The sequence below is a fragment of the Chiloscyllium plagiosum genome, unplaced genomic scaffold (genome assembly GCF_037043375.1).
Source record: "Chiloscyllium plagiosum isolate Xiang-an unplaced genomic scaffold, Cpla_swu_hap1 HiC_scaffold_20, whole genome shotgun sequence".
NCBI lineage: Eukaryota > Metazoa > Chordata > Chondrichthyes > Orectolobiformes > Hemiscylliidae > Chiloscyllium > Chiloscyllium plagiosum.
Window position 1 is genome coordinate 50871892 of NW_028270158.1, and position 16702 is coordinate 50888593.

The window sequence follows — 16702 nt, forward strand, 5'->3', positions numbered from 1 at the left end:
TTAAGGTGTCCATTGAGTCTGAGGATCAGCTACTGGGTTTCCAAAACTCTAGTCGTATGTTTTAACCCAGTGAATCACTACTAGCTGCAGTATGAAGGTTTTTAAAGACACTGATATATAACATTTTATTGTGAATTTTTTTTGCCATTGTGTTCATACATGCTCAATCAATTTGTTATTAAGTATAGGTCCAAGCAAATAAACAACAATTCACATTAATACATAGGGAATACCTTTGAATGTTTTCAAAGTTAAATATACTATGAGTGTAATCAGACAAAATATTACTTTGAACCACTTGAGGAAATGCAATCTTAGGAAACATGACTAAATGTGTAGATTTTAAGGACTTTTTTTTTAAAAGAAAAAAAGAGATCAGGGAGGGAATTCTAGAATTTAGGGCCATTTCAGCTGGAGGTGTAGCACCAATGGTTTAGTGAACGAAATTGGGGATGTTCAGATTAAAACAGTGAGAAACGCAGCAGTTGTATCGTAGGAACTTGATGCATAAATGTACAGTGACCTACATGTTAATTGCCCCATAGGATTTTCGCTGCTTGTATTCACTATAATGTTCCTGTGTTCTGTTTGGCTTTTCCTTCCTCAATTACAGCAACATAGAAGATGTTTGCCGGTTTCCTGAACTTCCTGCACGAAGGCCGATGACTTACCAGGCGAAGCAGTTAATAGCCCGTGAGATTGAACTGGAAAAGATGAGACGTGTGGAAGCTTTGCTGAATTCTCGCAACATGGAAAAGAAGGTGAGAGAGGTATTGAGAGTCCTGTTGCCAATGTTTGAGTTTGGGATTATGGCCGGCATGGACTAGTTACACTGAAGGCTCTGTTACCGTGCTCTATGACTATATGACATGATGTGAATCAGGATATGAATTCAAGGCAAAGAAGGGGAACATCCTTTTGTAAAGATCGTGCTCTGAATGCATACAATTGTACCACTGATGTAAACCCAAGAGAATGTAAGGCACATGTTTGTAATAATGATCATCAAACCATTTCTACAACATATAGAAATAAAGCTGATAAGAAATAGAAACGTACCCCATCCTGTTCTATAACCCTGCTAAGAACCAAATAGGAAGAACTAATTTTCACTTTCATGCTATTTTTGTTTGTTCATAACATATTTTCAGGAGGTGGTGATTACTGTCAATCTTGATGCATGGGCACAGTTCAAATTTAGCCCAAGTCTCCAGTTGCCAACTGGTCAGTTTGAACAGTCTGGGTGATCTACAGGTTTGAAATTGCCGTTTAGTTATGTTCTTGCAATAGATTTGTGTTTCAGTTTGTCAATTGACGCCACTTCCTTTTCTTAAGATTTTTAAAAGAATTGCCCAGTATACCGTTCTGAGAGTGTCGATTGTACAACATGGCAGGTTGGTTTCACTATTTGAAAAAATATAGCTAATGGGGTATTTCAAAATCTCAGATCAGCTGAGATCACAATCCAGGCAGCTGACAGTAGAAATGGGCTAAATTAACAGATACAAGCTTTTGGAGCATAGCCCCTTTGTCAGGTGAAATGAGGCTGTGTGGGTGTTTAAAGAGTAGAAGCAATGGCAATAAAAAGGGGAGGAAGTAAGAGTTTTGTGAATCTAGGAATTGATGAAAACTGGGACCAGCAAAAAAAGAGAAGTTACTTGAAGGTTAAAATATAACAATGATTTCTGTATTCTTGCATCAGCTTTACTTTCATTGCACATGAAAAGAAGTTTGCATTTATTGTGCTTATGTTGAAGGGCTTTGTTTTTTTTGTTGTATTGAAGATCGACCTTCTGAGCAACATATAGTTCTTTAGTGACTTATGGCAGTCTCCCAGGGTGTGTTGTGCCTGATTAGTAAAGTCTTTCGAGATTGGTACCTGACATCATGAGTTGTGGGTTTAAAGTTAGATGAAAGAAGGTGAACTATAACTCCCTGAAGGATCCTTGTTTGTGTGATGTGGAAAAAACAAGTCCTATTAATTAGCTCACTGTTGTCATCATGACAAAGTATATCCGTCTACCTAAGAATAAATAGAGTCCATAAACAATTCCTGCTAAATGTTGAGAGGTTTGAAACTTTTACTTATAACTTCCCCATCACAAACTCTGCTCATACTTCACAGATCCCTTTCCCCCTTGGCTGCTGTCTCCAGCTGAATCAGACTGTTCTCACCTCAGCATCACGTTCGATTCAGCAAATTAAGAAACCAAGGTTTTTTTAAAAATTTATTCATGGGATATGGGTGTCACTGGCTCGGCCAGCATTTATTGCCCATCCCCAACTGCTCTGAGAACATTGAAGAGTCAACTACATTGCTGAAGTCACACATAGGCCAGACCAGTTAGGAATGGCAGATTTCCTTCTCTAAAGGATGTTAGTGAAACAGTAAAAGCAAGGACCAAAAGTGTGCTCTGCTGATGAGGCACACTTGTTTATAAATTTGGTTTGAACATGTAGTTCTTAACCCAATTGCTGTTTAACAAAATTTTACCTTGCATGGATGTGTTAAAATAGATCGTTCAGGCACAGGGGTTGAGGAAAGTTAAGCGACCACGAGTAAGAAGGTGTACATGTTCTTGGATGTACCACTGGAGGTTCTGATACAGCAGGTTGAGATGAGGTGGAATGCCCTCAACTACTTCCAGTGGCTGGGAAGAACCTGTCTCCCCTGCCTTGGCCTGGCCTTGTATCCTCTTGCCATTCCTAACCCACATCAGGTAGTTGAGCCTGTTAGTAGGATGGTCATGACCAAGTTTTCCCTTTGTCCTACTGTTTCTCTGATGCCTTCTATAATGTGTGCAATAAGACTTCACTTTTTGAAGTGAACTCTTGGGAGAATTTCAAAAAAATGACACACCTTCAAAAAGTAACAAGCCTCTGAAATTCGCTTCAAACTTCCAATAGAAATGCACCCAAGCATCAACATAGATTTTAAGAAGCCATGACCTGTTTATTCCTCTACCACCAGTCAGCTTTTGAGGCCATTTGTTGAACCATTCATCACCAAGTAATGGCGCAGCTCTTTAGTGAGCTCCGTCAGGCAAGTTAATTCGCAATCAGCCTCTTAACAATCCTAGCACAAGCCTCAGTACTTGTACCAAATGGCATGTTGTGCTGAGCATGGGTTAAACCAGTCTTAGAGCTTATGACCTCATCTTAGCCACCCTATAGGCTCTTTAGTGTCTAAAATGTCTGAGGAAACCATGCTCCTATTAACCACTCGGTACCCAGATTACTGGTTTCATGTCAGAAACACAATCCACTCTCTACCTTACCTGACCTTAGTGCTGTCTCTGCAACCTCCCATCCTGTCATCAAACTCCAGTTTAGAACTGTTGCTTATATCCTACCCCATTTCTCATCCTTGCCTTTGAAATCCCTCCATGACCTAATTCCCTTTCATTTCTGTAACCTCCAACCTTACCTCCTGCAAACCAAACTCTGCATTGCATTGGCTACGGTCTGAAGTGTGCATCTCCAAGCTCTCTCCCAATCTAGCCCTTTTTTCCACAGCCATACCCCTTTTAACAACAGCTACTGAGAGCTAGAATTCCCTATCAAGATTCAGAATTCTGCTACTGCTATTCCCCTCTCTGTAACACCCACCATTTTCACCTTATCCTTGTTTGTTATTCCTAGTCTTATATTGGCTCAATGCCCAGTTTTCCCAGAGCAGCAAATTATAATGTTCTTCTTTAGTGAAAATGCTTGTTAAACCTTCAGTTTTCAGTTTTTGCCTTCCTTCATTCCTTTCTCCTGCAAACCTTTTCACTTTACAGAACTAGGATATTCTTTGGGGCAGGTGCAATTCTGAATATGTTACTTAATCCTGGGTTGTTTGTTCTTTGCATTTTCTATTTTCAGGAAACTGTTGAAGTCAAAAATAAAACAAGTGAAAGCAATGCAAGTTCAAAAGCATGTGTGAAGAATCACAAACAGACGTTGGAAAATGTTCTCAAGTCTGTGTCTGTGAAAGAAAAGGTAAGGTTCATCAAAGGCAATTCGGAATGGAGAGCATCATCACCTTAAGTGTTAAATCCTGAACTTCTGTAACTCCTACCACCCCCGCCAAAACTAAATCTCTGCATTGCTCCAGTTTTGTCCTCTTGTGCATTACCAATTTTAATTTCTCCCCCACAAAGTGACCATGCACTTAGCTGTTAGGTCCCCTTGCTCTGGCTTTCTCTTCCTATACCTCTCCAAGAGTCCTTAAGTGTACCTCCTTGACCAGTTTTTGGTCACCTGTCCTGAAATCTCCTTCCTATTCATCTTCCTCCCTGTGACAGCAAGTTATACGTTCTCACTGCTCTGTGGATAAAGATGTTTCTTCTGAATAACCTTTGTCTTTCTTTTGTCTGCAGGAGAAAGTACCTTCTCCACATCATCCACCATGAAACTCTTCTGTCATCTTAAATGAGTCTATTAGATTACTCTTCAGTTTTCTGTACTAACCATAGCACATCATGACTAGAAGAGCCATTAGTAATAGCATCCATGGTCAACATTATGAATGAGATGAAGCTCCTGTGCAGAGTCAAACACATTCTTTAGATCTACAGATCTTTTAAATTTTCCCTACTGAGGCTATTGCTTTGCATCACCTATAAACAGGCCCAGGGCAGCGAGAGGAGATGCAAATGAGCAGTGGCAAACCTTTTACTTTTCAAGAATATATCCTGTTTGCCTCCAAAGTACTGAGATAACTTATAGTCTACTATTTTTAATGAAAGAAACACAGCCTCTTGTATCACTGGGCTTTAGATAAGTCAGTGGTCAGAATAATAGCAATCATGGATACAAGACATCCTCTCTCTGGTGCTGTCTGTTACTGAGAGGTCAGGCTATTTCTGTAGGAAGTGAAATTCACCCTTGAAGTACCACAAGATGCAGGTTAATGGAAATGAAAATGGAGCAGGCTGTAAAATCAATGGCTGATTCATTCATTTGTTTCTTATCACTAGTCCCAAGTTGACGTTCGCCCTCATTAACTTTGAGGTGAAATTCTGAATCTGGGACATCTCTCACCGGGAAGGTCTTGAGTTCACTGTTCTCAGTCTGGGCATCAGTTGATTGGTGATTTGTTAAATAGAACCCAATTTGTTTAGACACTGGAAGCAAGTATCATTGAGCTCCTGTTATCCACACTGTTGAGAACACTGTCGATGTTCACAGATCATGCTCATGACTGAGTCCTATTTGAGTGAGGTGCAAAAACTCATAGTAGCCTGTTCAAGTGAACAAATCCTGGCCATTATTAGAAATAGGCAATGTTATCCACTTTGATACTGGTGTAATCTTTGCATAACACTGAATGCTGTTACCCTTGTCTAACTCTCCTGGTTTTGTGTATGACTTTTGTTATAATTTGAAAAAGCAAGTTAGAGATTTTCTCAGTAGTGAATAATGGGGATTGTGATGCCTCCACAGGAACATTGATCCATTCATGGTATCTTAATTCTTTGTTGGAAGTTATTGTAAATCTGAAATAATTACAGAAATTGCTTGAAGTACTGATCAAGTCCGGTAGTATCTTTACAGAAATAAACAAATTTAATGTTTTATATGCTTTCATCAGAACTGGTTTCTGTGCCATGTATGGAACTTGCATTTAACCAAATTTGATCTAGTGGAAAGTTGTCTGTCTTGTTGCTCCAAATCTCAATGTAACCTCAGCAGTAACATTACCTATGTTTTCTTTTTTGGGTGAGGGAGTGGTGAGTGCCATAGAGTATGGAGTCCACAGTGGTTTGATGTAGTTTGCCAAGGAAGGAAGTCTTTACCCCCAGAGACACAATCGGCTGCCAGCTGCTTCAAGCGTTGCTAGAGCTAACAGCAGAGTAACTAACAACTGCTTCCTTCTGTCAAAACAGTAGAGGTAATGGAGAGGTACTCTAGAGAGCACACAGGACACGCTAGGGGCCTGATCAGGGGCAACACCTGGGTTTGAGTGAGCATTTGAAAATTCTTCCTTTGATTTAACTTCAGCACCAGGCTAGATCTCATCATGGAAATGCCAGCATTACTAAGGATTGATGTTTATTTAAAAGGGCCAATAATTGTATTCCTGTTGCTTCATTAAAAGCGAGAGGATTGAGTTTATTGCTCAACAGTGCACTCCATGCTATCGCCCTCTGCTGACTGATTTGGTTAAGGCTAAGCACACGGATATATCCACAGGTCCATCGCTGTTGCAATTTGTGTTACCTCCATGTCTACATTTATTGGTGTGAATCTTGCTAACCTCTCTTCTTCTATTGGAATTTCTACAGAGCCCTCAGCTGGTTTCCAATCCCACTACATTTTATTATATGTGGCTATGCCTCTACATGGGGTAATTCCCAGTAAAATACATATCCTTGAGGAGTGAAGACATTGGCCTGCCTGCAGAAGATGTGGTTTGAAGCTTCAACAATTCCTATTTCAGCCACTAGTCTGTGTGTCAATTGGAAAGTTGAATCCCCTTAACTCAGACTACGGTGGAATGTCCCAATTTGTTGTCTTCCAACGCAGCCTGTTTGTTTGCTCTTGCCTAAGTAGTGATGTCTTATTACAATCCCTTCAGTCAGCATCCTTTATTTTCAAATATAACAAAAAGCCATGGTTTTTCCATTGCAATCGTTATTTATGATGCGGAAGGAAGCTATTTTGATCCATTGGATCTATGCCAGCTTGCCACTGAGCATCTAGTCAGTAACGTTTCTCTCCCCCGCACCCCTCTCCAACCTCAGCCCCATTTCTATTTGTGTAGCCCTGTAAATTTATTTTCTTGAAGTATCCATTCAGTTTCCTTTTGAAATCATTCTGCTTAACTCTCGTGAGCAGCAATTTCCAATTCATTCCCACTCGGTGTGTAAAAATGTTCTTCCTTGCATTTCACCTTCATCCCTTAACCAATGTCTTAAATCTAGATCATCAACTAATGAGCACAGTTTTTCCTAAGCCTCTCATTATCTTGTGTACCTCTGTACAGTTCTAGTCAGTATTCCAGGAAAGTTGAGAAGGAACTTAAGAGAGTGGAGGAGATGCTCAATGAATGTACTCAATGAGGCAGTATTTAATGAAATGGCAGGACACTAGGAAGCTAGTATAGATAGATCAGGGCAGATTTGATGGGCCAAAGAGCCTTTTCTGTTATGTATAACTCTGTGATTCTCCAACTGAGCATAATATTCAAGTTTATTCTAACCAGGGCTATATTTAGATCCGGCTTAACTTCACTGCTTGTGGTCTCAATGGCTCTGTTTGTGAGGTTGAACATCCCAAATGCTTTTGTAATATCTCTTTCAAAATGCCTTGTTATTTCAAAGATTGGTGCATGTATAGCCACATGTTCCCCTGTTACTCAAAGGCCACTGTTTAACTTAAGTCTCTCCCACATACTGTTGGTAATGGGAAACTTTGCCCATAAAAAAGGGCTTTCTTTCCATGTCCTTTATTATGGCTAAGGCAATAGACAGATCATGCCCCATTTCTGTTTGTATTGGAGGTGGAACAAAGCCCAGACTGCCTTTGAATTACTCTTGTTTTTGTTGCCTGTACTTCATACCTACTGATCACTTTGTAACACTACACTCTCTTTTTCCTCCTGCTCTCTTATCCCACTTTATTATTTACTCATTATCCATCTTGTGGAAAAGATCTGATCATTTCATATTTCCCAAATTTCTCTGGGTCCCCCATTCTCCAGAATTTCTTCCTTCACTCTGCAAGGCACTGATATATTCAAAGATTTGAATCCATAAAGCAGGCATTTTATGTGTTTCAAACATAGGATGGTATGTCTTTTAACTCTTTTCTGAAAGAAAGTGTGGGGGATCATTGAATGAATGATTGTAACAAATCTTAATTACAAACAGGAAATACTAATGGATTTTCTGTCATCAGTTGACTGACATATTGTTCATTTTGAGGATTTTCCCAGCCTGACATGCCTATACATTTCTTTTATCACTTTAAGAAAGACTTACACTTGTACTTATTGCAGCTCTCCAAAAGAATGCGATACATTAAATTGCTTTGCAAGTCAGTGACTGTTATGTGGGATGACCCAGTTGCCAGTTGTTCAGATCCCACAAAGATTAGCCTGGTGACTAATTTTTAAAATTTAGTTTGATGGAGGAAGGTTAGCCCAGGATGTTCTGAAAGGGGTAGTGAGAAACCCTACTTTTCTTTGAGTATTGTTGTGTGATCTTTAATGTCTATTGGACTGGATGCCAATTTACATGCCCATTAAAAGGATGGCAGTGTATGCCACTCCCTCAGTACTGAACTGTGGTGCCAGCCTGAACTTTATGCACTGTTCCCTCTCTCCCCTTTCCTTTAAGTTGCTTGCCCTCAGCTCATGGGGAATATTTTGATGCAAAATGTTTACCATATTATTAAGCATACTGTTGTGTTCACTGATCACAGGTGTAGAAAGGCAGAATGAATCATGTATTACAGCATAGGCTTTGTTGGCAGATTTGGGTCTTCATTACTTTAATAATCTCATAATTACTAAAGCATAGCAGCTGTGTTTTGTGTCCTATTCATTTATCCCTGTGATTTGCACTGAGAATGTGCTGAGTGCAGTCTTGTAAACACTTGCAACTCACGTTTGTAAGTATCCTATTTAAATCTGTGACATTTACGTCCAGCATAGAGTGGACATTTCTTAAAATGCATGACTGAGTGAACTGAAATAATGCAGGAATGGCTTCAATCTGACACTGTAAGCATAGTAATTTTTAAAAATTCGTTCCTGGGCTGCAAGTGTCATAAACCTATTGCCCATAGCTCATTTCCCTCAAGCAAGTAGGCCTTCTTTAGCCCCTGCACTCCCTATTTTACAGCATTTAATGTGTCTGGCTGGCCAGTTCAGAAGGCAGTTAGGTGTTCAACAACATTGGTATAGGGTCAGAGTCAAAAAGCACCAGGCCAAATGAAGACAGCAGTGTTCCTTCCCCAAAGAATATCAGTGAGCTAGTGGGATTTTTGCAGCAATCCAACAGTTCATGGTGATTAGAGCAAAAACAAAAGTCCTGTCCCATTTAAATTGCAATGAGGCCTCCTGGATGCAGACAGTGACGGCTCCTGCTAATGAAATTAGTCAGAATGCATTACATTCATTGGCAGCGTGTCCTTCAAACCATTCATCTGATTGTGTTATAGCCACCAGCTTGTTGTCACCTCTCTATTCGTACTGTTAACTTGTGCTGATTCACAATTCCTAAAATTGTCATTTTATTTGTTAATTTTTACAGCATTTTTGTTCTGAATAATGAGCTGTGCTTTTCCCTGATTTTTCACTCCAGTTTAGTATGAGTGACGCCTTACAATTTTTGCCTGTATTTAATTTCATTGACATTCAGCCTGAAAATAGAGTGGTATTTGTAGTTGGTTTCACCTCCATCTCAGAAGGTTACCACTCGTGACTACAATCCATAGAAAGTGACCCCAGGAAAATACTTTATTTTCAAGGGGAAAATAACTATGCAGCACAAGAGGAGATGGTCCATTGTGATTCTTTGGAAACTGTCTAATTTATCCCACTCTGTAGCTAGGAACATTTACAACCATCCACTGATGATCCTACTTTGAAACAAATTTGACACTACTGATGGCCCTGGGTAAATTGATCTCTGGTTATATCTGATTATTTGAGTCAGAAGCTGTGTCTCACTGCGCAGTGTCTCTGCTGAGGACTTTTAACTTCTGTTTTGCTGCAACACATTGTGCAGTTCTTGTGATCAAAACATAATCCTGAAAAATATTGTGGGGTCATCATAAATTAACCGTCAAAAGTGTAATGTCAAAACCAGTAATTGGAGCAAGTTCGAACTTGCTGAACAGGATATCAACATGTTGATGCAAAGAATCCTGGATGTAAATTCTTTCCCAGGAGGTTGTGCCATTGACAGATACTGATTGCAAGTCATGGATGAAGAAAGGCTTATGACAATTGAAGCTTCTCTCTAGTAACCTTGCTCTCCTTTTCAAACATTTTGAAAGCTGACCACTAATGCTCTTGTATTTAGTATTCTGCTGCATGTAAGGAAATTCTGTCTGACATTTAAACGATTTGTACTTACTCTTCCAATCTTTCAGTAATCACTTCAATTTTAGATCAAACATGTCGGCTTCAACTACTGTGTGCAGAAAGAATGCAAAAAAAAACTTGCAAGATATTTGTGTTGAGAGCCTATTTTTAAAATTCATTCTCAGGATGTGGCTCTCACCAGCAATGCTGCATTTATTGGCCAACCCTTGTTTTGAGAAGATACTGTCACTTTGAGATACCAACATTAGTTGGTACAACTGAACAAATTGCAAGGGCATTTCAAGTAGCATGAACAGCAGAGTGGGGTGTGTAGGATCATTCGACTATTGGTTCAGCTGTATCTCAGAGACTGAAGTTTCGCCTTTGAGTCAGAAGGTTATGACTTCACATCTCTCACCAGTGTCATTACTACAAAGTCAAGGCCAAGTTGTTGAAAGTGCAGTATTTCAAATAACAATAAAGAGGAGCAGTAGTAGACTGAGGCTTATCAAGTCTGCTTCTCTATTCTATGCGAGCATTTGTGCCCATTGTGGTCATTGCGATGTAGTGGCCATTAATGGGGCATGCTTAGAGCAAGGTCAGGAATGTATGTTGCAGGTTCCAGGTTTTAGAGCTATCATTAAGATCAGGCAAGATGGTAAAAAGAGGGGGAGGTGTAGGTTTGTTAGTCAAGGACAGTATAATGGTGCCTGAAAGAACATTTGATGAGGACTCATCTACTGAGGTGGTATGGGCTGAGGTTTGAAACAGAAGAGGAGAGGTCACACTGCTGGGAGTTTTTTATAGGCTTTCACAAAGTTCCAAGGATGTGGAGGGGACGATTGGCAAATCGATTCTAGGCAGCAGTGAAAGGAACAGGGTGGTCATTATGGGGGACTTTAACTTCCCCAACATTGACTGGAAATGCTATAACTCTAGTACGTCGGATGGATCACTTTTTGTCCAATGTGTATAGGAGGGTTTCCTGACGCAGCGTGTCGAAGGGCCGACAAGAGGGGAGGCCACACTGGATCTGGTACTTGGCAATGAACCAGGCCAGATATTTGATTTAGCGATAGGTGAGCACTTTGGAGTGTGATCATAATTCGGTTGCGTTTAGTTTAGTGATAGAAAGGGATAGGTACATGCCACAGGGCAAGAATTATAGATGGGGGAAGGGCAATTATAATGTGATTAGGCAAGACTTAGAATGCATAAAATGGGGCAGCAAAATACAGGGGATGGGGACAATCGAAATGTGGAACTGGTTAAAAGAACAGATATTATGTATTGGCATGTCCCTGTCATGCAAGGAGGAAGTGATAAGATAACTGAACTTTGGTCACTAAAGAAGTTATATCTCTTAAGCGGAAAAGGGAGGCTTATGTGATGTTGAGGCAAGATGGTTCAGATGAGGTGATGGAAAGGTACAGAGTACCTCGAAAGGGTTTAAAGAGAGTTAAGAAGAACAAGAAGGGGAGATGAGCAGTCTTTAGCAGGTAGAATAAAGGAGAACACTAAAGCTCTCTATAAAAATATGAGGAATAAAAGGATGACGAGGGTAGGAATAGGGCCTGTCAAAGACGGAAGTGGGAAGTTGTATGTGAACCCTGTGGAGATCAGAGAGGTGCTAAACAAATATTTCTCATCTGTTTTCACTCCGGAAAAGGAGAATATTGTAGAGGTGAAGCCTGAGATACGAGCTATTAGACTTGATAGGATTGAGGTTAGTAAAGAAGAGGTGTTATCAATTCTAGGAGGTGTGAAAGTAGGTAAGTCCCCCTGGGCCAGATGGGATTTTTCCGAGAATTCTCTGGGAACCTTGGAAGGAGATGGCCTTGAGCTTTGAATCGTCATTGCCTCCAGGTTTAGTACCAGAGGACTGGAGGATTGTTCAAGAAGGGCAGCAGAGATAACCCAGGTAATTATAGACCAGTGAGCCTTACGTCTGTTGTAGGAAAAGTTTTGGAAAGGATTACAAGAGATATGATTTATAATCATCTAGCAGGCAACAATTTGATTGGAAATAGTCAACTTGGATTTGTCAAAGGCAGGTCATGTCTCACAAACCTCATTGAGTTTTTTGAGAAGGTGACCAAGCATGTGGATGAGGGTAGGGCAATTGACATGGTGTACGTGAACTTCAGCAAAGCCTTTGATAAGGTTCCACGTGGTAGGCTACTGGAGAAAGTGCAGAAGCATGGGATTGAAGGTGACTTAGCAGTTTGGATTAGAAACTGGCTTTCTGTAAGAAGGCAACGAGTGATGATTGATGGAAAATATTCAGCCTGGAGTCTGGTTACTAGTGGTGTGCTACAAGGATCTGTTTTGGGACCATTGCTGTTTGTCATTTTTATAAATGACTTGGACGTAGGCATAGGTGGATGGGTTAGTAAGTTTGCAGATGATGCTAAAGTCGGTGGAGTGGTGGACAGAGTGGAAGGATGTTGCAGGTTGCCCTCCATTAAGGTGAATGAAATCCAGTAGCTGAGTATTGAATGCATCTTAATATCTCATCAGGAGTTCCTAAGCCATATAGTAGTGATGATGTGGGGGTGCTGGTGTTGGACTGGGGTGGACAAAGTCAGAAATCACAACGCCAGGTTATAGTCCAACAAGTTTATTTGAAATCATATGGGTATATGAGTCGCATGCTGAGGGTCTAAACAAGGTAACAAATAATCCAAACCCTGTACAAACAAATATTTAGTAGGACCTAAAATATAACTGCAGGCAAAAGCATTTGCACAATTAACACAATTTCCTTGCAGTGAAAGTTGCCTGTGCTGTGGTTTTATTGTTATTAGCTATATACTGATACCAGACCTGAGCCTTTCTTTAATTTCAGTTTTTGTTTGGTCTCTGCTCAAAGGCATCTAAGCACTTTCTTCTAATTTTCAGGTGGAGCTTGATTTCTTTGGCCGGCAAATGGACAAAATTAACATTGTGACAACCTCAACAGGTATTTTAAACACATACTGTCTTGCAATCAGCTTTACTCTTGGACTATCTGTCTGCCTGTCTCTCTGTCTCTCTTTCTCTCTCTCTCTCTCTCTGTGTCTCTCTGTCTCTGTCTGTCTGTCTGTGTCTCTCTCTCTCTCTCTGCTGCCATTTAGTGGATTGTCATCTTGCTATAGGGTTGCCCAACCCACCAGGATTGTTCTGAAGTCATAAGGAATTAATGTTTAATCTCCTCAGTGCTTCTGCCAGCAATTTAAAAGAATTGTCATTGGAGCATTAAAAGAATTTCTGTGTGTTATTAATTTTCTTTCAATGCTTTTACTTTATTAATTGTCAAAATGCTTGTGATGGAGGTGAGCAGGAAGGTTGTTGACTGCAGCTATTTGAGGCAAAACCTCCAGAAATGCAGCCAATTGGAGTCCACATCCCAACCTTGTAACTTGTGCCATCAGTTGTGGTTAAACAGAATTTGGGATCAGGAGCCTATTTCCCAGCACTCGCTGTTGGATATTAGAGTACAGTAGTTCTCTATTCCACACCTAACTTACTGTCCAGCTGCTGCACCATCAACACCTGTTCATGTGGTTGTCATTTTATCTACAATTCCAGGAAGTGATGATGCAAAAAGTGGCAAGTAATCATACACTGTAAGAGGGTCAATTTCACCCATTGCTGTTGTCCATAGCAGTATGCTGTTTGTCCTCTATTTTTGAAATAGTCTGAGAGGTATATTTCTCTGTCAGTGGTCAGCTTTATAAGACAGGGTTACATTGCCATCACTTACTACATTTTCTGATCTGCTGTTGAGCACCTGGGTTGTTTTTCCGAATACATTTCCCTGCACATCATTATTCATACATTCCCATCCAAAGTTATCATTTGTTTGGACAACACCTTGCCAGCTGCCTAATGCAGCTACTTAAATAGCTGACCTCAGTGGGTTTGCTCCTGCTTCAATTTCAGACTGAGCAGCATCCTTTTCAAGGAAAGTTGTTTGTGACTTGTTTATTCCCTCAAATGACTGAACTTGTGCATGCTTTGTCAGTGTGCAAGAAGGGCTGGAGGGGACCATTGCTGTGCAGAATGTGTGTTCAAAATATATTGTCTTCACTGTATACTCATTGAAGACTGCTCATTCCAAAGAACTGAAAACTTTAATTCCCTTCATCCTCCGCAGACATTTAAGATTATTTTGAATCTTCAAGCCTCCACTTATTGATTCTCCTCTCTTTATTCTACTATTGTTATTGATCTTGGAAGCAGTGGCACAGTGGTAATGTCACTGAACTAGTAATCCAAAACCCTAGGGGACATGAGTTCAAACCCCATCTTGGCAGGTGGTAAAATTTCAATTCAACAAAAATATCCTAAGTATAAAACTAGCCTAATGGTGGCCATGTAACCAATGGTAGGTGAGGTAGGAAGAGATTGGCGCAAGGACATTAAAAAAAAGTAATCATAAAATGTCTAAACAGATTTTTATCAGAATTTTTCTAATAAACTGTAAATTTTCATTTACTTTTGTCAACGTCAATGTTGTAAAGCCCCATCTCGTTCGTTTATGTCCTTTAAGGAAAGAAATCTGCCTTTCTTACCTGGTCTGGCCTACCTATGAGTCCAGACCCACAACAATTTGGCTGACTCTTAAATGTCTGTTAAGATGCCCACATCCCTTGAATGGATTTTTAAAAAAGTATTCATCTAAGTTTCTCAATGTTAAAAACATCTCTCTGCCATATTTCCACTTTACTAAATTGGGATATTTTGTGCCATGAGTTTAGTAGGCATCAATTATGACCAAATACTTCTTTAAGTCTCACATATGTTGAGTAGACTGGGTTTTTGCTTTTTACCTCTCCCAGGAAAGTAACCTGGCTTTGGGTAAGCCTGGGACTCTGTCTATTGTGGTGCAGAAGACATTGCAGTTGTGTGGACCAGGCTAGATAAACTTATGATTCTGCTCAGGTCCATGTGATCATCAATAAATGGAGATTGTGATGATCTAAGTTGAGAATGGACTGTGTCTTATGCAGTTTTTAACCTGTGCTCCTTCTCCACCTTAAACTTAGAGCAATTTTCATAGTATTGCCATTTATAACTGTCAAGTAGTGCTAGTTTGAGTGATTTTGTGACACAGATGTGCCCATCAAGACCAGAGCTGAGATTCTCCAAGCTAATTTTTCAGTCATCTTCACAGAGTCCAGTAGAATAAGAAGGCTTTCACTGATTTGTCTTGCCTGGTTGCCCTCAGGTGCGTCAGGTAGAGTGCTGGAGCAATAACACAATGAATGCACCTCCTAGTCCCTCTACTCCTCATTCTGCATGGAATTTGAGGTTCATATTTCCACACATCCATTGACTGTGCAGTATGTTACTGTTGTATCATGGGAAATTAAATCTGAGCTGAAAATGTGTTGCTGGAAAAGCGCAGCAGGTCAGGCAGCATCCAAGGAACAGGAGAATCGACGTTTCAGGCATAAGCCCTTCTTCAGGAATGAGGAAAGTGTGTCCAGCAGGCTAAGATAAAAGGTAGGGAGGAGGGACTTGGGGGAGGGGCGTTGGAAATGCAATAGGTGGAGGGAGGTCAAGGTGAGGGTGATAGGCCGGAGTGGGGTGGGGGCGGAGAGGTCAGGAAGAAGATTGCAGGTTAGGAAGGCGGTGCTGAGTTTGAGGGATTTGACTGAGACAGGTGGGGGGAGGGGGAATGAGGAAACTGGAGAAATCTGAGTTCATCCCTTGTGGTTGGAGGGTTCCCAGGCGGAAGATGAGGCGCTCCTCCTCCAACCGTCGTGTTGCCATGGTCTGGCGATGGAGGAGTCCAAGGACCTGCATGTCCTTGGTGGAGTGGGAGGGGGAGTTGAAGTGTTGAACCACGGGGTGGTTGGGTTGGTTGGTCCGGGTGTCCCAGAGGTGTTCTCTGAAACGTTCCGCAAGTAGGCGGCCTGTCTCCCCAATATAGAGGAAGCCACATCGGGTGCAGCGGATGCAATAGATGATGTGTGTGGAGGTGCAGGTGAATTTGTGGCGGATATGGAAGTGTCCCTTGGGGCCTTGGAGGGAAATAAGGGGAGAGGTGTGGGCGCAAGTTTTGCATTTCTTGCGGTTGCAGGGGAAGGTGCCGGGAGTGGAGGTTGGGTTGGTGGGGGGTGTGGACCTGACGAGGGAGTCACAGAGGGAGTGGTCTTTTCGGAACGCTGATAGGGGAGGGGACGGGAATATATCCCTGGTGATGGGGTCCGTTTGGAGGTGGTGGAAATGACAGCGGATGATACGCTGTACATGGAGATTGGTGGGGTGGTAGGTGAGGACCAGTGGGGTTCTGCCCTGGTGGCGGTTGGAGGGGTGGGGCTCAAGGGCGGAGGAGCAGGAAGTGGAAGAAATGCGGTGGAGGGCATCATCGACCACGTCTGGGGGGAAATTGCGGTCCTTGAAGAAGGAGGCCATCTGGGTTGTTCGGTTTTGGAACTGGTCCTCCTGGGAGCAGATGCGGCGGAGACGAAGGAATTGGGAATATGGGATGGCGTTTTTACAGGGGGCAGGATGGGAGGAGGTGTAGTCTAGGTAGCTGTGGGAGTCAGTCGGTTTATAGTAAATGTCCGTGTTGATTCGGTCGCCCGAGATAGAAATGGAAAGGTCTAGGAAGGGGAGGGAGGAGTCTGAGACGGTCCAGGTGAATTTGAGGTCGGGCTGGAAGGTGTTGGTAAAGTGGATCTGAGTTTG

The 16702-nt window shown here is 41.4% G+C and overlaps 1 protein-coding gene across 2 annotated transcripts in view; it reads left to right on the forward strand.

Annotated features, from left to right (window-relative positions):
* chtf18 (CTF18, chromosome transmission fidelity factor 18 homolog (S. cerevisiae)) overlaps positions 1-16702 on the forward strand; it is a 112800-nt gene that overhangs the window by 94853 nt on the left and 1245 nt on the right. For both annotated transcript variants that reach the window (XM_043711297.2, XM_087997931.1), the window contains 3 exons: positions 614-761; positions 3868-3984; positions 12923-12983. In XM_043711297.2, the coding sequence (XP_043567232.2) occupies positions 614-761; positions 3868-3984; positions 12923-12983 (326 nt within the window). The remainder of the gene's footprint in view (positions 1-613; positions 762-3867; positions 3985-12922; positions 12984-16702) is intronic.